The sequence below is a fragment of the Dendrobates tinctorius genome, unplaced genomic scaffold (assembly GCF_039654945.1).
Source record: "Dendrobates tinctorius isolate UK_male_01 unplaced genomic scaffold, ASM3965494v1 ptg000120l, whole genome shotgun sequence".
Lineage (NCBI taxonomy): Eukaryota > Metazoa > Chordata > Amphibia > Anura > Dendrobatidae > Dendrobates > Dendrobates tinctorius.
In genome coordinates, this window is record NW_027361788.1 from 36,215,065 (window position 1) to 36,237,647 (window position 22,583).

The 22,583-nt window shown below is 48.3% G+C and overlaps 1 protein-coding gene across 1 annotated transcript; it reads left to right on the forward strand.

The window, feature by feature from the left end:
- Positions 1 to 1,634: 1,634 nt before the first annotated feature.
- Positions 1,635 to 20,827, forward strand: SURF4 (surfeit 4). Its single transcript, XM_073541162.1, has 6 exons — positions 1,635 to 1,830; positions 9,098 to 9,284; positions 14,352 to 14,428; positions 14,914 to 14,957; positions 18,707 to 18,893; positions 19,633 to 20,827. The coding sequence occupies exons 1-6, from the start codon at positions 1,783 to 1,785 to the stop codon at positions 19,897 to 19,899; spliced, it is 810 nt and encodes a 269-aa protein (XP_073397263.1). The 5' UTR covers positions 1,635 to 1,782; the 3' UTR covers positions 19,900 to 20,827.
- The last annotated feature ends 1,756 nt before the right edge of the window (positions 20,828 to 22,583 follow it).

A 22,583-nucleotide genomic window follows, 5' to 3' on the forward strand; every position in this document is an offset into this window, starting at 1 on the left:
GTATCTACCCCAGTCCTGTGGTACTGTCCTTTGTATCTACTCCTCTCCTACGGTACTGCACTCTGTATCTACCCCTCTCCTGTGGTACTGCCCTCTGTATCTACCCCATTTATGTGGTACTGCCCTCTGTATCTACCCCTGTCCTGTCGTTCTGCCCCCTGTATCTACCCCTGTCTTGTGGTACTGTCCCATCTCTACCCGTCCTGTGGTTCTGCCCTCTGTATCTACCCGTCCTGTGGTACTTGCACTGTATTTACGCCTCTCCTGTGGTACTGTCCCCTGTATCTACCCCTGCCTTGGGGTACTGTCCCCTGTATCTACCCCTGTCCTGTGGTTCTGCCCTCTGTATCTACCCCTGTCCTGTGGTACCTGCACTGTATTTACCCCTCTCCTGTGGTACTGCCCAGCAGTATCTACCCCAGTCCTGTGGTACTGCACTCTGTATCTACCCCTCTCATGTGGTACTGCCCTCTGTATCTACCCATCCTGTGGTTCTGCTCCCTGTATCTACCCCTCTCATGTGGTACTGCCCCCTGTATCTACCCCTCTCATGTGGTTCTGCCCCCTGTATCTACCCCTGGCCTGTGGTACTGTCCCCTGTATCTACCCGTCTTGTGGTTCTGCACTCTGTATCTACCCCTGTCCTGTGGTACTTGCACTGTATTTACCCCTCTCCTGTGGTACTGCCCTGTATCTACCCCTGTCCTGTGGTACTGCACTCGGTATCTACCTCAGTACTGTGGTACTGCCCCCTGTATCTACCCTAGTCCAGTGGTACTGCACTGTATCTAACCCTGTCCTGTGGTACTGCCCCCTGTATCTACCCCTGTCTTGTGTTACTGCCCCCTGTATCTACCCCTGTCCTGAGGTACTGCCCTCTGTATCTACCCCTCTCCTGTGGTACTGCCCCCTGTATCTACCCCTGTCCAGTGGTACTGCCCCCTGTATCTACCCCTGTCCTGTGGTACTGTTCTCTGTATCTACTCCTCTCCTGTGGTACTGCACTCTGTATCTACCCCTCCCCTGTGGTACTGCCCCCTGTATCTACCCGTCTTGTGGTACTGTCCCCTGTATCTACCCCTCCCCTGTGGTGCTGCCCTCTGTATCTACCCCTCTCCTGTGGTACTGCCCCCTGTATCTACCCGTCTTGTGGTACTGTCCCCTGTATCTACCCCTCCCCTGTGGTACTGCCCCCTGTATCTATCCCTGTCCTGTGGTACTTGCACTGTATTTACCCCTCTCCTGTGGTACTGCCCAGCAGTATCTACCCCTGTCCAGTGGTTCTGCCCCCTGTATCTACCCCTGTCCTGTGGTTCTGCCCCCTGTATCTACCCCTGTCCTGTGGTTCTGCCTCCTGTATCTACCCCTGTCCTGTGGTACTGCCCTCTGTATCTACCCCTGTCCTGTGGTACTGTCCCCTGTATCTACCCCTCTCCTGTGGTACTGCACTGTATCTACCCCTGTCCTCTGGTACTGCCCTCGGTATCTACCCCTGTCCTGTGGTACTGCCCTCGTCTACCTCAGTCCCGTGGTTTTGCCCTCGGTATCTACCCCTCTTCAGCAGTGGTAGCGCCTGTCTCTCTGGTGTCTCATTGCCCCCCATCAGTCCCTCCAGCAGCCGGGTCCCTGTGCCCGCCATCTGCTCCTCCTCTTCCTCCCTCCCGTGTCTCTCCGCCTCCCTGTGTTCGGTCCTTTAAGGCTTGGCCTACGTGGCAGGCCGGGGAGTAGCAGCTGCCGTTCGGGGAGGAGGGGCCGAAACTCAGCCCGACACCGGCACTGGTCATGGCCAACAACCACATGATGGGCGCTGCTGAGGACTTCGCCGATCAGGTGAGACCCAGGGGCACATGGCGCGGCCAGTCCTGTGTAGACACATGGAGTGGCCCAGAACTAAGCACCCGGGGCCCAGAGCGAGACAGAACAGCCGCCCCCTCCATGCCAGGTGCTGCCCGGGCACTGCTGGCACCTGTGTGGTGACCAGTATAGGGGGAGGCTGGCACCGGTGTAGTGACTGGGGTATAGAGGGCGGCTGGCACCGGTGTGGTGACCAGTATAGGGTGAGGCTGGCACCGGTGTGGTGACCAGTATAGGGTGAGGCTGGCACCGGTGTGGTGACCAGTATAGGGGGAGGCTGGCACCGGTGTGGTGACCAGTATAGGGGGAGGCTGGCACCGGTGTGGTGACTGGGGTATAGGGGGAGGCTGGCACCGGTGTGGTGACTGGGGTATAGGGGGAGGCTGGCACCGGTGTGGTGACTGGGGTATAGGGGGAGGCTGGCACCGGTGTGGTGACTGGGGTATAGGGGGAGGCTGGCACCGGTGTGGTGACTGGGGTATAGGGGGAGGCTGGCACCGGTGTGGTGACTGGGGTATAGAGGGCGGCTGGCACCGGTGTGGTGACCAGTATAGGGGGAGGCTGGCACCGGTGTGGTGACTGGGGTATAGGGGGAGGCTGGCACCGGTGTGGTGACCAGTATAGGGGGAGGCTGGCACCGGTGTGGTGACTGGGGTATAGGGGGAGGCTGGCACCGGTGTGGTGACCAGTATAGGGGGAGGCTGGCACCGGTGTGGTGACCAGTATAGGGGGAGGCTGGCACCGGTGTAGTGACTGGGGTATAGAGGGCGGCTGGCACCGGTGTGGTGACCAGTATAGGGGGAGGCTGGCACCGGTGTGGTGACCAGTATAGGGGGAGGCTGGCATCGGTGTGGTGACCAGTATAGGGGGAGGCTGGCACCGGTGTAGTGACTGGGGTATAGAGGGCGGCTGGCACCGGTGTGGTGACCAGTATAGGGGGAGGCTGGCACCGGTGTGGTGACCAGTATAGGGGGAGGCTGGCATCGGTGTGGTGACTGGGGTATAGGGGGAGGCTGGCACCGGTGTGGTGACCAGTATAGGGGGAGGCTGGCACCGGTGTAGTGACTGGGGTATAGGGGGAGGCTGGCACCGGTGTGGTGACCAGTATAGGGGGAGGCTGGCACCGGTGTGGTGACCAGTATAGGGGGAGGCTGGCATCGGTGTGGTGACCGGGGTATAGGGGGAGGCTGGCACCGGTGTGGTGACCAGTATAGGGGGAGGCTGGCACCGGTGTGGTGACTGGGGTATAGGCGGAGGCTGGCACCGGTGTGGTGACTGGGGTATAGAGGGCGGCTGGCACCGGTGTGGTGACCAGTATAGGGGGAGGCTGGCACCGGTGTGGTGACTGGGGTATAGTGGGAGGCTGGCACCGGTGTGGTGACTGGGGTATAGTGGGAGGCTGGCACCGGTGTGGTGACTGGGGTATAGTGGGAGGCTGGCACCGGTGTGGTGACTGGGGTATAGTGGGAGGCTGGCACCGGTGTGGTGACTGGGGTATAGTGGGAGGCTGGCACCGGTGTGGTGACTGGGGTATAGGGGGAGGCTGGCACCGGTGTGGTGACTGGGGTATAGGGGGAGGCTGGCACCGGTGTGGTGACTGGGGTATAGAGGGCGGCTGGCACCGGTGTGGTGACCAGTATAGGGGGAGGCTGGCATCGGTGTGGTGACTGGGGTATAGAGGGCGGCTGGCATCGGTGTGGTGACTGGGGTATAGGGGGAGGCTGGCACCGGTGTGGTGACTGGGGTATAGGGGGATGCTGGCACCGGTGTGGTGACTGGGGTATAGGGGGAGGCTGGCACCGGTGTGGTGACTGGGGTATAGGGGGAGGCTGGCACCGGTGTGGTGACTGGGGTATAGGGGGAGGCTGGCACCGGTGTGGTGACTGGGGTATAGGGGGAGGCTGGCACCGGTGTGGTGACTGGGGTATAGGGGGAGGCTGGCACCGGTGTGGTGACTGGGGTATAGGGGGAGGCTGGCACCGGTGTGGTGACTGGGGTATAGGGGGAGGCTGGCACCGGTGTGGTGACTGGGGTATAGGGGGAGGCTGGCACCGGTGTGGTGACTGGGGTATAGGGGGAGGCTGGCACCGGTGTGGTGACTGGGGTATAGGGGGAGGCTGGCACCGGTGTGGTGACTGGGGTATAGGGGGAGGCTGGCACCGGTGTGGTGACTGGGGTATAGGGGGAGGCTGGCACCGGTGTGGTGACTGGGGTATAGGGGGAGGCTGGCACCGGTGTGGTGACTGGGGTATAGGGGGAGGCTGGCACCGGTGTGGTGACTGGGGTATAGGGGGAGGCTGGCACCGGTGTGGTGACTGGGGTATAGGGGGAGGCTGGCACCGGTGTGGTGACTGGGGTATAGGGGGAGGCTGGCACCGGTGTGGTGACTGGGGTATAGGGGGAGGCTGGCACCGGTGTGGTGACCGGGGTATAGGGGGAGGCTGGCACCGGTGTGGTGACCGGGGTATAGGGGGAGGCTGGCACCGGTGTGGTGACCGGGGTATAGGGGGAGGCTGGCACCGGTGTGGTGACCGGGGTATAGGGGGAGGCTGGCACCGGTGTGGTGACCGGGGTATAGGGGGAGGCTGGCACCGGTGTGGTGACCGGGGTATAGGGGGAGGCTGGCACCGGTGTGGTGACCGGGGTATAGGGGGAGGCTGGCACCGGTTTGGTGACCGGGGTATGGGGGGAGGCTGGCACCGGTGTTGTGACTGACGTATAGGGGGAGGTTGGCATGAGGAACCTGTTTTGGTTACAGACAGGATGGCATTCCCTGGAGACACTATCCAGCTGCCACCTGTCCATACCATGTTTACTGAGCGGGACTGGTATTGTATAGTGGCATGACTATGACTGCCAGCCTGGTCCTCACATCCCGTTATTACCCATTCTAGTGACTGGGTGCAGAGAATGGCACATATTGTAGTCTCCGTGCCGTATGTGTTGCGTTACAGTCTTCACTGCGGATGTTGGTGGTATATCGGACCTGATTAATATCCGCTGCTGGGTTGGCATTTGCGCGTGACAAGGTCCTGAATGCAGGGTTCGGGCACTTAGCGGTCACCATTGGCTCTAAGACTGTCACCTTGTAATGATGTGCTGGTGTCAGACTCTGTCCTTATTCCCACCTTGCAGTGACTTGCAGTTGGCAGCGTCATTATAGATTCCTTGCTTCTCATTGTGTGCCAGTCGCCACAGCTATACCCAGGGCAACGTTTTCTTGCCCTCCAGGTAGCTTAGTACGTGTTGTTCCATGAGTTGCAGAGAAGTGAGTGCCATCTTATGGGATGAGGAGCTGAGACTGAGCGGCTAGACTGGTCATCACCTCCGGCGAGGAGCTGCTCTCTGTTTTTAGATTACAATGGGCAAATAAATTCTAAAGTGATGAATTGGCAAATAATCTGCAGTGTGTTTCTATGGTTCAGCAGGGCATTAAAGCACATACATGGTACCCAGGCACCTGTGTATATCATCAGGACAACTGTTGATTGTGTATAGGGCACCATTGGGTATCCAGAGTTATGTGTGTCTGTTACCCAGGCACGAGAGGGCATCCACGGATCGATGTGTATAGCACCAGGGCAGTATGCGGGCATTGCTACATGTAGTAACAGGCATAATAGAATGCAGTTTGAGAGCAGGAAAAATGGGGCATGTTTGGGTACAGATCTGGGCATAACAAGTACCAGGACACTGACGGGTATTGTACCTGATGCCATCCGCACTTACAGCATTGGCAGCGGTGTATATAATGCATAGTATCTGGGCAAATACGGGTACAGTTTCCAGGCCAGTACAATGGTGGGTATGTTATCCAGGCAGTGCCCTCTGTGGAATATCAGACCATTATAAGATATGGGCATCAGTTGGGTATTAGGGCAGTGCCATATTGGTGAGAGTATAAGATCATGGGTGGGCTTTGCTTCAGTCCCACTAATTGGCATAGTGGTCATCTCTCCATATGGTTGCAGTACTAGCACACTTCTTGCATACTGTGCCAGGCTAAGGCTCTGGCTGGCATCTAACACTTGTCTGTACCCGTCCTGTTTCGGTCTGGTCGTTCGATGTACTTACGGTAATTAACCGGATACAAATGTTTTCAATAATTGTACGTCTGGGCAGATTTATACCATGTCACATGTCAGGGCTCTGGGTAATGATTACTGCCAATGCAAGCCATAGGATTCTTATAACTTAAAGGGGTAGTCAACATTGATCTTGGACCACAGCTTGGCTTGTCCCAGTACAAGAAGTCTCTGAGCCGTGCCAAAGGGGTTTCATCTCTGCCATCCTGGAACCAGTAATGTTAAAGGGGTATTCTCATATACAGTCGAAGGAGAACTGCCCACCCCCTGGGATGTTGCTAGTCTGGGTCCGATTCCTGCCTGTGGCTAACTCCCATGGAACATGTTGATCTCAAGTGAGTACGTGGCGACCTGGATGTCAGTGAAGCAAAGGTGGGCACCATACACGTCCTGCGGATATGCCATAAACCATACAATTGGAAATACCCCTTTAATTTTTCTGCTGATAGTAGCCCCAGTGATCAGCTGTGATCTGTGAAGAATCCTGCCAGTAAGTGTTCAAGCTCCCCACAGCGCCTCCACTGGAGAAATGGTGTATTACACCATGATGATTATCCATGGGGTAGCGCAGTACTCCGGACAGAAAGTCTACAGCATTTCCGCAACGTGTGAACATATTACATCCTCAAATGGGGATTAACCTGCGGCCAAAGACTCGACCCTGATGGAAGAGGTCCAGACCCTCCTTTTCCAGCCTATGTTCTTTGGCCTTATCTGTGATGGGCTGGTGGGGGTTAAACCGGCTACATATTCATGTGCGCTGACACTCGGCAGATGTTCATCATGGCGGTTTCCTGGAAACCCATTGACTCACGATCTCGCACGCGGCGTTAATGAGACACTTTTTAATACTTGTTCCCATAGAGAGTGGCAGATGGCGAAGTTGGGGATCCAGGATGGGATGTGCGAGGGCCGGAGCTGTGCGGTAAGATAGGAGTCACGAGGCTGGCTGGTCCCGACAACCATCAATCCCCCTCCCCCAAATTTTTTTGCACTTTCAATTTTTTTTCTCTTCTTCCTCCAAGAGCCAATAGTTTTGTCCTTCTTTTCTGAGACTCCTATCTTTTTTTTGTTTTTCTGTCCATGGAGCCGTGTGGTGGCTTGTTTTTTGCACAGCGAGATATATTGGTACCACTTTGGGTACACATGATGTTTTGACCGCAGTGTGTTTTCTTGGACACGTATGGAATCCAGAGAGAGAGGAAATTCTGGCTGTTCCCGGCTTTTTTTTTGCTCTTACAGTTTAAATCACTCTATAATTTGATAGGGCTTTAGTGGCTGGAGTTTTTATTATTTATAGTTTTAAAACCTCTTTCTTTTTACATTTTTAGTCTTGAGCCTCTGATCGTCTAATCGCTTGTACTGTATACTGCAGTCCCACAGTATACACCAAAAACCCTTGTTCCCCTATGAAGGTCAGCCTGTGGCTGGCTGGGATATAAAGGAGCAGCAACATGGGCCCCTACAGTGGTCCGATGAGTGTTCGCGCCTTACATGCCTCTAGAGATTAACAGCGGCGATCTTTGCCAGCTCTGGTCTCGTCTTTCAGCTGTAGAACACCCCGCTCCTATGTCCGCTGCATACACTCGCACCCGGCGGGTGACAGTCATGAACTTCACACGTCGGGAAGGGGATGTCGTGTTCAGAAACGCAATTTCTCACCCTTTTAGGAGTATAGTAGAGGGGGTCTTGTATTCTGGATCCTCATCCTCTGACCAAGGTGCAGCAGTTACCAAGAGCTCCCCCCTCTCTGGAGGACCCATCCTGTCCTGCATTACACAGACATTTTGTTCATTTTAATAGGTGTCTTGTCATGCTTCGTTATCCCCAGTGGTGGCGCTGCAGATTTGAGTCCATGTTAATATGGCTTTTCAACTGGGTTTGCAGACATATTATTGCTATAAGCGGTGCAGACAAGCGGCCGACAGACATCTAATGCTGTTTATCTCTGTGTCCTACTGATGTCACCCATCCAAACCTTTGTAAACCTGTAAAGTAGAGCCCACTCCCAAGCCCATTCCATCCATGTGTTGGGGCTGCTTTCTTACACTTTCTCCCTTCTCTTCCAGGCAGCAGCGGTTAGTGTTAGAGGCCCCCCAGGACTAAGTATTAGAGCCTGCCGCATGCGTGTGTGCCCAAACCTTGACCCTGGCCCGGCCTTGATATAATGATGATATAATGTGCACTTCCCTCTCTGTCCACTAGGGGCGTATACATATCAGGCCCATTCCAAGCTGCATGTGCACCATGCAGGAGGTCTTAAAGGGGGTGTCAGAGATGTGGCCAGTGTCTGATGTTACAGCTTGACCTAATTTTTTCTGATCTCAGACACCTTCTTTAAATTGTAATCTACAATAATGTGTTTTAGAGAGGATAATTTGACATCAGTTCCCCCTCCTCCAGGTTTAGCTGAGCTCCTACAAACTTACTGACTGTTTCCATTATGTTTACATGTAAGGGAGGGGTACTGTGCACTCCGCTGGTGACTGGTGTTCGTAAATCCGCTATATTATATTCTGGTGTCATGGCCTGGAATGTTCTCACTGGGTAATGTGAATCTCTGCTTTCATGGCCGCGGTTTAACCCTTTGTCATGCACTTGCTTGCAGTGGGTGTGCATGCACATGCATGTCCATAAACAGTGGTTCAGTGCTGCAGAGACTGTTGACTTCTTGGGGTCGGACTAGTATATATGGGCACCATTGGCCCCGGCGGCGTTGCCTGATCTCGCCCCCTCCCGGTCGCCTGTAGACTTTGCTCCTCTCTGTGCAGACATTACTGGTGTGTGTAAAGGTCGGAGTGTGCGGCCTGCCCACTCTCCTCCCTTATGGAAGAATCTCCTGCCTTTTATTTTTACATGTGGTTTAACCCTGTAAAGCCAAAGCCTTCCTCTTGGGCATGGGGGGAGATGACGCAGATTGAGGTTCACGGCTCAGATCCAGAAATGGGCCCCCACTGTTGTCACATCCCTTCCCTCACACAGAGAAGTGTGCATGCCGGTCCCAGATCTGGGGATCGCTGATCTGTTGTGTGCATGCAGGTGTTGTATGGATCTGTATAACAGGCCTTTACTGTGCCCCTCCGGATTTACATGGGGTCTCCCTGGCATCGCTGGACATACCCTAATTATGTGACAATAATCCTCTTTTCTATCTGCAGTTCCTGCGGGTGACGAAGCAGTACTTGCCGCACATTGCTCGCCTCTGCCTCATCAGCACCTTCCTGGAGGATGGCATCCGCATGTGGTTCCAGTGGAGTGAGCAGCGGGATTACATCGAGGCCACGTGGAGCTGCGGCTACTTCCTGGCCACAGTCTTCGTCCTCATTAACTTGATAGGGCAGCTGGGTGAGTCTGACAGTGGCGGAGGTGGAAAATATCTCAGGGGTCTTATAACTGGATGGTGCATGGAAACAGGAGACCTATTATTAAGGCCACGTTTTGTATTTGGTCAGGATTTTACACCAGTATTAGTAAGCCAAAACCAGGAGTGGGTGATAAATCCAGACGTGGTGACGTGTTTGTATTATACTTTTCCCCTGATTGTTCCGCTCCTGGCTTTGGCCAAATACTGATATAAAATACTGATCAAAACGGAAAGTGTGAATATGACTTAGGCCAGGTTCACATAGCGTTAATGCAGGCCGTTCAACGCATGAGTTAAACGGACTGCGCTAACGCTACTCTAATATTCTGATCGCGTTAGCGCAGATGCTTCATCTACGCTAGCAGTGACGGACCCTCGAACACTACAGACCGCGTTCGAGGGTTCGTCACAGAATGACGGCACGTTGCTAATGCATGCTGCTTATGACATGCGTTAGCGATGCGCTCGGTAATGGCAGTGTATGGCAGCGTTAACGGATGTGTTACATCGCGTTAATGCCTCTTTGTAACGCAATCCGTTAAATGGACTGCATTAACGCTATGTGAACCTGGCCTTAGACTGGAGTCACACACAGCGTATAAAATATCGGTCCGTTTTTCATGGACAAGAATCGAACAAATGTTTCATGAACAGTGATTTGTATGTCATCGGTGTGCAATGCGAGGATTTGATTTTCTCGCATCTAAGCATCCGTGTGACATCTGTTTGGCATACGTATGGTGAGATTTTCTCCCCGGCGTGCAAAATGGAATTGCTGGCTTCTGTAAAATTACAAAACCCGACATAAAATGACACATACACATATGTATTTAACTAATAACTAGATTAGTGTATGTGTGTAAAATTTGGGACATGTAGGTGTTAAATTAACAGGTATATTCTTGGAAAACAATTGCTTGGGCTCCCATGCAATTTTCTCCGCCAGAGAGGGAAAGCCAGTGACTGAGGGCATATATTAATAGCCTAGGAAGGGACCATGGTTATTGCCCCCCCCTCCCCGGCTACAAACATCTGCCCCCAGCCACCCCAGAAAAGGCGCATCGGTAAGATGCGCCTTTCCTGGCACTTAGCCTCTCTATTCCCACTGCCTTTAGAGGTGACATTTGGGTTGATAAGGGGTTAATGTCACCTTGCAATTGAGAGGTGACATTAAGCTGGGTTAATAATGGAGAGATGTTAATAAGACACCTATCCATTATTACTCCAATAATATTAAAGGGTTAAAAAATACAGACATTAGAAAATAGATTAAATTAAATAATGACAGTTTTTGACCAAACTTATTACACAGCCAATCCAACTGAAGCCATCGTTCTCCTGTAATTTAAAAAAAAAAAAAAAAAAAGCAACAATATCCATACCTCTCTGCCATTCAGTCATGTCCCCTGCTGCAATCCATCTGAAGGGGTTAAATAGTTTACCACCGTGGGCGGTGCTAATGCTACTGGCTGACCGGAGATGAACTGATTAGTGTGGGAAAGTTTCAGAACATTTTCCCACGCTCCTGAGGTCAGCCTGGGTCTCTGCGCAGCCTCTGTGTCTGCTGCTGACGTAATCTGTAAGATGTGCCTTTTCTGGGGTGGCAATAACCATAGTCCCTTCCTAGGCTATTAATATCTGCCCTCAGTCACTTGCTTTCCCTCTCTGGTGGAGAAAATTGCGCGGGAGCTCGCACAATTTTTTTTTCAACGAATGAACCCGTTAATTTCACACCTACATGTCCCAAACTTTAAGGTACTGTCACACTTAGCGATGCACCAGCGATCCCGACCAGCGATATGACGTGGTCAGGATCGCTGGTACATCGCTAAGTGGTCGCTAGTGAGCTGCCACACAGGCAGATCTCACCAGCGACATCGCTGGGGACGGGGGTCGCTACTTACCTGTCACACTAGGCGATCCTGACGTCCTCCCGCCCGGCTCCACGCTCGTCTCTCCACAGGAAGCGCTGCAGGAAGCTGACGACGAGAAACGGTCCAGGACGTTCTCGTGCGATCAGCGATAACCAGCGGGGGAGCGGGTCGCAGGTAAGTATCAGACACAGCGATGTCGCTAGCAATATCGCTATGTCACAAGTTATAGCGATATTGCTAGCGATATCGCTTAGTGTGACAGTACCTTTACACACATACACTAATCTAATTATTAGTCAAAGACGTACAGTAAACCATTTCATTTAGATTTATATATGTAAACCATGTGTCATTTCATGTCGGGTTCTGTAATGATTTTACAGAAGCCGGCAATTGAGTTTTAACCGATTCTACTAAATATATCGCAAATCGCAGCATGCTGCGATTTCCTCCGCACATATAATATAGGCGAGAAAAAAAACGGATGATGGGAGCTGCCCCATAGATTAACATTGGTCCGAGTGCTATGAGATTTTTTATTTATTTATTTTTTTTTCTGGCTAGGCCACTCCATGACCTTGATGTGCTTCTTTTTGAGCCACGCCTTTGTTGCCTTGGCTGAAAGTTTTGGCTCATTCCCTTGTTGGAAGACCCTTCCACGGCCCATTTTTAGTATCCTGGCAGAGGGAAGGAGGTTGTCACTCAGGATTTTACGGAACATGGCTCCATGCATTCTCTCATTGATGCAGTGAAGTAGCCCTGTACTCATAGCAGAGAAACACCCCCAAAACATGGTTCCACCTCCATACCTGACAGTGGGGATGGTGTTCTTTGGGTTATAGGCAGCATTTCTCTTCCTCTAAACACGGCGATTTGAGTTAATGCCAAAGAGCTCAATTTTTGTCTCCTCTCACCACAGCACCTTCTCCCAATCACTCACAGAATCATCCAGATGTTCATTGGTATACTTCAGATGGGCCTGCACATGTGCCTTATTGAGCAGGGAGACCTTGCGGGCACTGCAGGATTTTTCTTGGAGACTGTGGTGCTAGCTGCCGTGAGATCATTAGCAATCCCCCCCCCCCCCATGTAGATTTAGGCTGATCTCTCACCTTCCTCATGATCAAGGATAGCCCACGAAGTGAGATTTTGCATGGCGCCCCAGACTGATGTCGATTGACAGTCATTTTGTATTTATTCCATTTTCTTACTATTGCACCAACATTTGTCTCCTTCTCACCCAGCATCTTACCTATGGTTTTGCAACCCATTCCAGCTTTGTGCAGGTCTATGATCTTGTCTCTCACATCCTTATAAAGCTCTTTGGTCTTGCCCATGTTGTAGTGGTTAGAGTCTGACTGATTAATTGAGTCTGTGGACAGGAGTCTTTTATAAAGGTGACTATGTAAGACAGCTGTCTTTAATGCAGGTAACAAGTTGATTAGGAGCATCTAACTGGTCTGTAGGAGCCAGAACTCTTAATGGTTGGTAGGGGATCAAATACTTATTTCTAACTGCAAAATGCAAATAAATTTATATAATTTATGCAATGTGATTTTTATGGATTTTATTTTTGATATTTTATATTTCAATGTTAAAATTAACCTACCCTTAACATTATAGACTGTTCATGTCTTTGTCATTTGGCAAACTTAGAAAATCACCAAGGGATCAAATAATTATTTCCTTCACTGTAGTTTCACACAACCCCAAAAATGGGTCGGGCAAAATTGTTGACACCCTCGCCTTAATATTTGGTTGCACGCCCTTTGGAATAAATATCTGTAATCAATCGCTTCCTATAACCATCAATACACTTCTTGCACATCTAAACTGCAATTTTGGAGCGCTCTTCTTTTGCAAACTTCTCCAGGTCTCTCATATTTGAAGGCACCTTCTACCAACAGCATTTTTAAGATCTCTCCATAGGTGCTCAATGGGATTTAGATCTGGACTCATTGCTGGCCACTTCAGAACTCTCCAGTGCTTTTTCATCCATTTCTGGTTGCTTCTTGGAAGTATATTTGGGGTTTTGGGGGGCATTGTCCTGCTGGAAGACCCATGACCTAGGATGCAAACCTAGCTTTCTGACACTGTGCACTACATTGTGACCCAAAATCCTTTGGTAATCTTCAGATTTCATGATGCTTTTGTAAACAGTCAAGGCACCCAGTGCCAGAGGCAGCAAAGCAACCCCAAAACATCTTTGAACCTCCATCATATTTTTCTGTGGGTACTGTTTTTTTTTTTTCTTTGCGGGCCTCATTCTGTTTTCAGAAAACAGAGCATTTTGGTAAAGCACATCATTCTACTATCTTGGACTCCTCTGTCCACAAGACGCTTTCCCAGAAGGATTTTGGTTTACTCACGTGCACTTTGACAAACTGCAGTGTAGCTTTTTTATGTCTGTCTCGGTAGTGGGGTCCTCCTGGGTCTCCTGCCATAGCGTTTAATTTCTTTCAAATATCGACATATAGTTTGCGCTGATGCACCCTGAGCCTGCAAGACGGCTTGAATTTCTTTGGAACTTACTTGAGGCAGCTTATCCACCATCCGGACGATCCTGTGTTGCAACCTTTCATCAGTTTTTGTCTGATGTCCTCGGAGATTAGCTCCCATGCTATGGATTGTAAACTTCTTGATTACGTTGCGCACCGTGTACAAAGGAACATCAAGATCTCTGAAGATGAAATTGTTACCTTGAGATTCTTGATATTGTTCAACAATTTTGGTTCTTATGTCCTCACAGTTCTCTTTTCTTTCTGTTCTCCATGCTCAGAGAGACACAAAATGCAAAGATTCAGGTGTGATTTCATATTGCTCACACCAGTTACTTGCCACAGGTGAGTTTGAATGAGCATCACATGCTTGAAACAAAGTTGTTTACCCCCAATTTTGGAAAGTGGTCAACAATTGTGTCCTGCCCATTTTGGGGGTTTTGTGTGAAATTGGTTAAATACCGACCGTGCCAAAAGAGGAGGCTGCCTAGGGATGGTGGAGCAGCATGGGATCGATGGGTGCCATTTCTTATTTTAATTTAGTTACAGGAAGGAGCAGAAGACCCCTTTTTAATTCAAGTGAAAGTTCTTTATAGATGAGATCATTGGTGCTTCTGTTCTCTGTTCATATTGATTACTGATTGGTTTGTTATAAATCTGCATCGTTGTCTTCCAGGCGGCTGCATCCTGGTCCTGAGTCGGAACTTTGTACAGTACGCCTGCTTCGGTCTGTTTGGGATCATAGCCATGCAGGTGAGAACCTAGTACACATGTGAAGATGGGGAATTGGGACCATCCTGAATTCTCTTGCTTGGTGCCCACATTAGCATTGGTTATTGGCAAATGGTGGCTATTTGACAATGCACATTTCAGGTGCGCAGCAAATTTTATGTGCCTCATCTGTACATTCCTGCACGGCACACAACCACTGTGTATATGGGCACCCTGGTGCCAGTGGATCTTATGGTTTGTCGGGGGACATCCAGCTTTTCAGGCTTTTTTTTTTTTTTTTTTCACTTTTACGTTTGATCTCCTCCTTTAGTGCTGTTACCTTTCAGCACCTGCTGGTACCATGTTGGCTCTTAGGATATAATAACCCATTAATGTAAGGATTAATGGGGTACCAACAGTCAGACCCCCCACTGATCATAATCATATGCTAATGATGGGGAAACCCTTATTTGTCTGTATCCATATGATGTACAACTCTATGTAATACGTGTTTTCTTCCTCGTCAGACGATAGCTTACAGTATTCTGTGGGATCTGAAGTTTTTAATGAGGTAGGTTCATCCCTTTCTCTTAGGATCTACCTGTCCACACCGTTCCATATATTTTCTTCACCTTCCAAATGTACAGTCGCCTCTTAGGTCGGGATCACACATGCGAGAAATGCGGCCGAGTCTCGCATGTTAATACCCAGCCTTGCCGCCAGCACTCAGGAGCAGAGCATGTGGCTCCATGTATTGCTATGTGGCCGCACACTCCAGTCCGACTACCGGCGGCAGTGTCGGGTATTAACATGCGAGACTTGCCCGAGTTTCTCGCATGTGTGATCCCAGCCTTATACAGATTCTGTGATCTGGGCAACCGCCACCATAGCTGTCTGGTTGTTACCCAGCTTTTTAAGAACCCTGAGTGGTATTTCTGCTTAGTTATGCCATGTATACATGTGTAGGTACATACTCCCTGAACACGTGTTTCTTGTTTCTTGCAGCTTTGTTGTAGGTTCACCAATGGCACAAGTTACTTAGGTTTGAAGGATGTCATCAGAACAATCTGAGCTTTAGGCCACACATCGCACATAATCCAGTGGGGTGAAATAGTGGAAAAAATGCAATTAGGTGGTCAATTAAGGGGTTAAAACTGTCATATGCAGCTATCTGTATTATATAATAAAGAGACGGTGAGGCAGCACAAGCAAAGACAAAGTGCAGTTGGAAAGTGCCAGTCCTGCAGGTTACAGCCCAGTATCCTAATGGTATAAATGCAAGAAAAGCGGGCAGCACACTGTAGGAATATCAAAAAACTGAACAAACTTAATTTTGACTTTATTACGTTGTGTTTCTGTGTTTTTTTTTAATTTCCCTTTTGGGGGGACTTGAATCTGCAATCATTTGCTTGCATACAGGAAAAGTCATAATCTCCTATAAAGCCCAGCCATTGTTCATGCAAGTGCAAAGATGGTGACAACAGGGTCCGCCAGTATGCTGTGGTAACCCATTGGGCATCCTGGATTTGCGATGGGCACTGGAAGGGAAAGGCCACAAGTGCTGCGCTACAGAAATTCCGCTGTTACTGAGTGACAATAGCACTTGGCACAACCGTCATTTTAATTGCTATTTAATAAATCAGTAGTATACATGAAAATAAGAAACCTTGTAATATCGTATTAGAGAAATCTGCTTCTTACGCCTCCTGGACTGATCTTCAGTTCTCAATTTATGTGTAAAATTTGGATTCAGTGAAAACAGGTTATCATATTGCTGAGTGAGAAGATGACTGTTGGTGCTCAGAGTTCTATGGAGGAAGGAGGAGCTAGAGGCCGACAGACATTCTGCTGAAACGGTACAGTTTGAAAGCTCTCCATAGAACTATATGAACACCAACTGTCATTTGTTATTTCAGTAACGGGAAAGTCTTTCTTCACTGAATACAGATCAAAGTTTATTACTTATGTCTACTATTGATTTTATAAAGGAAAAAAAATGAAAATAAAACTGCGTTTGTTCTTTCAGTGGTTGAACAGCAGATTCTGTTAGCGGCAGTTGCTGGCTGTATAATACAGCAGGCACCTACCCTGTACGTAGCCTGCACAGTCCCTGAGCCCCCTCCTTACACCCACATGAGAAATAGGATGTACTGTATGTCCAGTGATGGGATAAGATACTGTATAGTGTAGTGGGCTGTTATTTGGAGCCACACGCAAAAAAGTTGTTTTTGGCTAGATAAATAAACCCATGCATCGTGGTGGGTTAAGTATGGACCTTTTGATGTACGGACCGGCCACAGGTCTCCTGACCTAAAATTGACCACCTAAATGTCTATAAGGCTATTGCGTTTCGACCCATCTGGACATCAGACTATGATACACAAATGTGTGAATCCGACCTAAATCATAACAGCAAAACCCTCTGATTTCGGTGGGACGGTCCAACCATCTAATGCTTATGGAGGACTCCCAACTTTTTCCCCTACAGCAAATGTTGGGAGATAAAGATTGAGGCTGTTTGATTTCGAAATCTCTGCCCTTTTTATCCTCAGGGCCTTAGGGTGTGTGCACACGCTGCGGATTTAGTAAAATCCGCAGGTCAGAAGACCTGCGGATTAGCCTGCGGTTTTGCCCTGCGGTCTATCATTTCTACAATGGAGGAGATGGTAAACCGCAGAGGAATCCGCAGAAAGAATTGACATGTCATTTCATTCTGCGGATTGAAAACCGCGCGGAAAAATCCGCACTGTCTGCACTTGGGTTTTCGTTTTCCATAGGTTATAACTCCCTTCCTCCTACTGAGAACACCTGCACGCTCAGCTGAGCTGACCATGCATATCTTTGGTGGTAAGAAGAGATGGCTGTCGGATGGACGAGCATTTGGTTGATTTCGATGCAGTATATATGACCAACCTTAAAGTAGAGGTTCGCTCATATTAGTATATAAAATCGTCGCTGAAATGTGAGAAAAAAATCGCATTGCATTTGCAATACTCTTATTCAATGAGGCAGTGCTCATCTGAAATTTTTTCCCCACCTGGAATTGTGATGAAGGAAAAATCGCAGCATGAGGCATATGGCTGTGTAAAGCGGCCAAGATTCACCAATGCAAGTCACTGGGTGCAAGAAAAGAATTACACGGCACATGAGTGTGCCGTCCAATTTTTACGCACCCATCTCATAGGAAACCCAACATTTCATCAGTCGAGTACAGTAAATTCATAGCGTGATCCGTCAGAAGACAGATATATAATTAGTGCAGTGTGTGTGTAGCTTACTGTACATGTATTTAATAAAAGAAATTACACGGCATGGGATCCACCCTAATATATATATATATATATATATATATATATATTATAATAATAATATTTTTTTTTTTTTTTAACAACCAGCAAAGGCAAAGCAAACAGCTGAGAACTGATATTCACAGCCTAGTAAGGGGCCATGGATATTGGCCTCCTCCTGGACTAATAACACTAGCCCTCATCAGCCCCAGAAATGGCACATCCATTAGATGCTCCAGTTCTGGTGCTTAGCCTCAGTTCTTCCCATTTGCCCTGGTGCGTTGGCAAGCACGGTAATAGTTTTGAGGTTGTTGTCAGTTGACATCAAGTCCATGGGTTTGTAATGGAAAGACGTCTATAAGACACCCCTATTACTAACCCCTTAAATTTAAAGCTAAAAAAAAAAACAGTGAAAAGTCCTTTGTTTACATAAAGCAAGCCCCGACTCTCTTTTTACACATTTTATTACTGTTGACAGGACGGGAAGCTCCATGTTTATTGCCCGCTTCCCTGACTATTAAGACCAGCTCTCAGCTGTCTGCTTTCCTTCAGCTGGTTAATAAAATAAGGGGGACCCTTATTAGCTAAATACAAGCATAGAAAACTACACCCGCAAAGCACTGATTATATATGTCACTGACATATTTCTATCTATATATGACTGTCTTATTTAGAATACTAGCTTGAAGCGACAGAGAATTACAGTACTGTATGTAAAGCTGATGTTAACGCATTGCATATGCTTTTCATATGGATGCTAGGTGAGGGAAAAAAACGCAGGACACTTGCCTTACAATCTCAGCTACTTTATATACGCAGATGTGAGTGTACCCTTACTGCAGTGCCATCCATATGAAAGACTCCTATATTCGGAGCATTGATGACCGCCGTCTTCTCATGGCCGGACCCCCTAATACCTCACACCCTAAATCTTGTGCGTGAAGGGCAACCTCCTCTTGTAAGGTCTCCAGACTTTTCTATGGTTTTGCAGCATCCAATGTAAAGTATTGAATTCATGTTTTCTCTTCTCCAGGAACCTGGCTCTGGGCGGAGGACTCTTATTACTTCTGGCAGAGTCTCGGTCAGAAGGAAAAAGCATGTTTGCTGGCGTGCCCACCATGGGCGAGAGTTCCCCGAAGCAGTACATGCAGCTCGGGGGTCGCGTGCTGCTCGTTCTCATGTTCATGACCCTGCTGCACTTTGACGCAAGTTTCTTCTCTGTAAGTCCCCTCGAAGATTATCAAATAGGGTTTTAATTGCTGTTATTTTATTAGGGCCTTCACCTCATCAGGACAGGTACAGGGTTTGTCGTACTTAAATGAAGGTTTTTTTTTTTTTTTGTTTGTTTTTTTTTTGGGGGGGTGAGATACATAGTGGGGGAAACAAGTGCCAATAACTGCGGATTTTGCAAGTTTCCCCACCTACAAAGTATGGAAGGGTTTCCTTGACCTGTGTGTTACTAACGGTAACGATTGAGACGGTAATAAGAGCAGGATCAGGAATCAGCCCAGAACTACACAGGAGGACCTGCTTAATGACCTGAAGAGAGCTGGCTTTAAAGCCAGGGTCACACTTGTGAGAAACTCGCACGAGTCTCACATCTCAATACCCGGCACTGCCGCCGGCACTCGGGACCGGAGTGTGTAACTGCATGTATTTCTATGCATCTGAACGCTCCGGTCCGACTGCCGGCGGCAGTGTCGGGTATTGAGACGTGAGACTCGTGCGAGTTTCTCACAAGTGTGACCCTGGCCTAATTCGTTCGCCAGGATTTAAAAAAAGAAAAAAACAGGCTCTGTTTTTCTTTGGACACACTAGAAATAGCCCATGGACAGGAGTGGTGCTTATTATTCATTTTTTTTTGGCCACCTCCAATTATTGTTGCTCTCTTGTTTCACCTGGTTTAATGGTAAATGTCCCCTTTTACTTATGTTTGGTTTTCTTGCCCCCCCTTTTTAGATCCTACAGAACATGGTGGGCACAGCCTTAATCATCCTGGTGGCTATCGGTTTCAAGACGAAGTTGGCGGCGCTGACTTTGGTGATTTGGCTCTTTGCCATCAACGTCTACTTTAATGCTTTCTGGAGCGTCCCAGCCTACAAGCCCATGCACGACTTCCTAAAATACGACTTCTTTCAGACCATGTCTGTCATCGGCGGACTTCTCCTAGTGGTGGCCTTGGGACCTGGTGGGGTTTCCATGGATGAAAAGAAAAAGGAGTGGTAGTGTCTGACCCTACCTCACATGGAGTCTTGTAGAATGTCCTGGATAAAACAGAGTCCTGCTCCAACATCTCCCTCCTCTCCCGAGCCTCATTCTTCTTTTCTTCATTATCCCACCTCAGGAGTCTTGCACTGTGCCGATCCCACAGGTGTGCATTGTAGGAACCAACATCATCGTAGTCCACGTATCACACCAGCTAGTTGCACCTCAGTCGCCTGGTGCAGAAGATGCTCCGTATGATGCAGTATATTGATTTTTTTTTTTTTTTTTTTTTTTTTTCTTTTTGTCATTTTTTAATTCTGTACTTCATGTGAACTTTAAAGCTAGGCGCTGGTCATCTGACTGCAAGACCCAGCCTCTGGCTCTGAAGATGTTCTGTAGAGATTTTGTGCACCCCTTGAAGGGGAACTGTGTGCAGTATGGGGTAGAGACCAGGCAAAGAACCTTGTGTGCTTGGCTAATTATTTAATTCTCTATCTGCTGGGTCTTGGCACTGTGTAATTATTATTTTATTTTTTTTCCAGGACTCTGCAGGTCCTTCTATTTCTGTGCTTTGAAAGGGATCTGGTCAATTAAAGCAAGTCTGTGTGGTGACGTCACATGTACTTAAAGGGGCACTAAACCTAAAGTAATCTACCGTTTCCAGGAAGTCCAGAAGAATTCATTCCCCCTCTGCAGCTATATGTTTTCTTTAGGTTTACTGCCCCCTTTTAAAGTGGTATTTCATCTCTTTCATATAAGCACTTTTACTCAGTCAAAAGTGGCCAGAGATTTCTCTTGTTCCCATCAAGATCTCTGGCCACTAAGCCTCTTGTATCAGTTGCCAAAACCAAATTTCTTGCGTAGAAGTGTCTCCTCCCTAGAATCCATGGTCGTCTTCTTATTGTATCTCTTGTTCTCGATACCTTGGCCAAATATGAAAGCAGTTTTACTTCTTGTGTTTCTTCTGTTTTGTTCAACCATCCGCAGGCACCTGCTTTACCTCTGCGTCCCTTGGACCCCTGTCTTCATGGACTGAGCCTATGTCTGGATTCTTATTTAATGTATCCTCATTAGATGGTTAATACTTGGAGAGGGTTAATTAAGAGTGAGCACGGTTACACGCATGCGTGAAACATGGACTGCGCTCGCATGTGAAGAATTGGGCCCCTTCATCGGGGTCTCCTGACTCTCATAGTTGGTTAGATCAGGCACCGAAACCTAGTGGTCGGGTCAAGTCTTCTGATCAGAACACAGTTCGGTCTTTTATCCTTAGCAGAACGTGACCCCTATCATCTGCTGTTAGGACCTTTTTTTGGGGTGGGAGTATTTGCTTTATAGTATGGGGTTCCCATTAGCAGTAGGGACACAAGACTGGGATAACATGATTAATCTAAATCACGAGAGTGATGTCTAGAAAATGCATTTATCGTGCCTATGTCCGAAGAGCCATTGGATCCTTAATAATGTAGTATTGGCTTGTACTCCACTCACTGTTAAAGCTACATTGTGCACAACTAAGGCACTTAACCAGCGGTTAAAAATTATGAAATGGTTAAACCTGACTTCTGAAAATGAAATCGGTGTGAACGCAGCTTTGGAAGTGACTGGAGTAAAGTTAAGCAACGTTATGTGCAGGCTATAGATGTCCGATGATAACTTTCAGACAAGATTGCCCTTGGCTGACCACAGGCCTAATCCCCAAACTATAGTTTGGGTCATCAGTCCAGGATTTGAGGCCGGAACAGAGGTGCAGAAATGCGCCCATATTATGTTGTGTGTGAGAAGCTGCCGCAACTTCTGTGGTGGGACAATACGGGCCTGGCACCTCTGATCTACACAAGATGGTTCATCCCAAAAGTGAATATGGTACCAACAGCGCCCATTGTGCAGCCAGCCGTCATGTAAGGCCAGCGTACCCCCATGGCGGTGGTATCCCCCCCGTGTCAGTGTCCCTCTTTCCCTCGCTCACTGTCCCTTTTTATTATACTATAGTCCCTGCCTTTATATTTTTTTCTAAAAGGTTGTGTGGCGCTAAAAAGTGTTTCAACATTGTAATATATTTCATTAAAAAAAAAAGCATGTGTAGTGAGAGATTCCTTTGTATGTGGAGCAATCGATGGTGCCAAAACTGCTGTTATTTCCACCGGAGTCTAATAAAGGAAACTGGTTTCCAGTTACTAACGTTACGACCCTAACACAAGGCCTTGTGGAGAGATCCTGCCTCAGACCCGGGGCTGGCCCCAGGTTGATGGGCCCCTCATCACTTTCCAAGAGCCATAATTTTAAGTTGACAGCGTTGTACCAGAACTTGTTTCCTTGTGGCCCAAACTGTAGTTTTTATCACCAGCAGTTTAGTCTCAAAACAGATCAGAAAGTTTTACAATTTTTTTTTTTTTTTTTTTTATGAATCTATTCTTCAGTCATTCTGCCATTTTTTTTTACTTTTTTCCTTTCCAACATAGAGGATAAATATTGTGATATTTTCTTGCTATGTGGCAATACCAAATGTGTAGATTTCATTTACAATCTGGAAAAGTGGATCATGTAAACTTTATAACTAAAAATAAGTTTGTTTTTTTTCTGTTTTATTTTCACTTGTTGTCCTAGGGAACCTATGCTCTATAGTACAATACTCTGCCATATTGGTATATAAGCTCATTGTGCTTGGGCTTTACAGGTGAACAAAGATGGTGGACGCAGGTGGG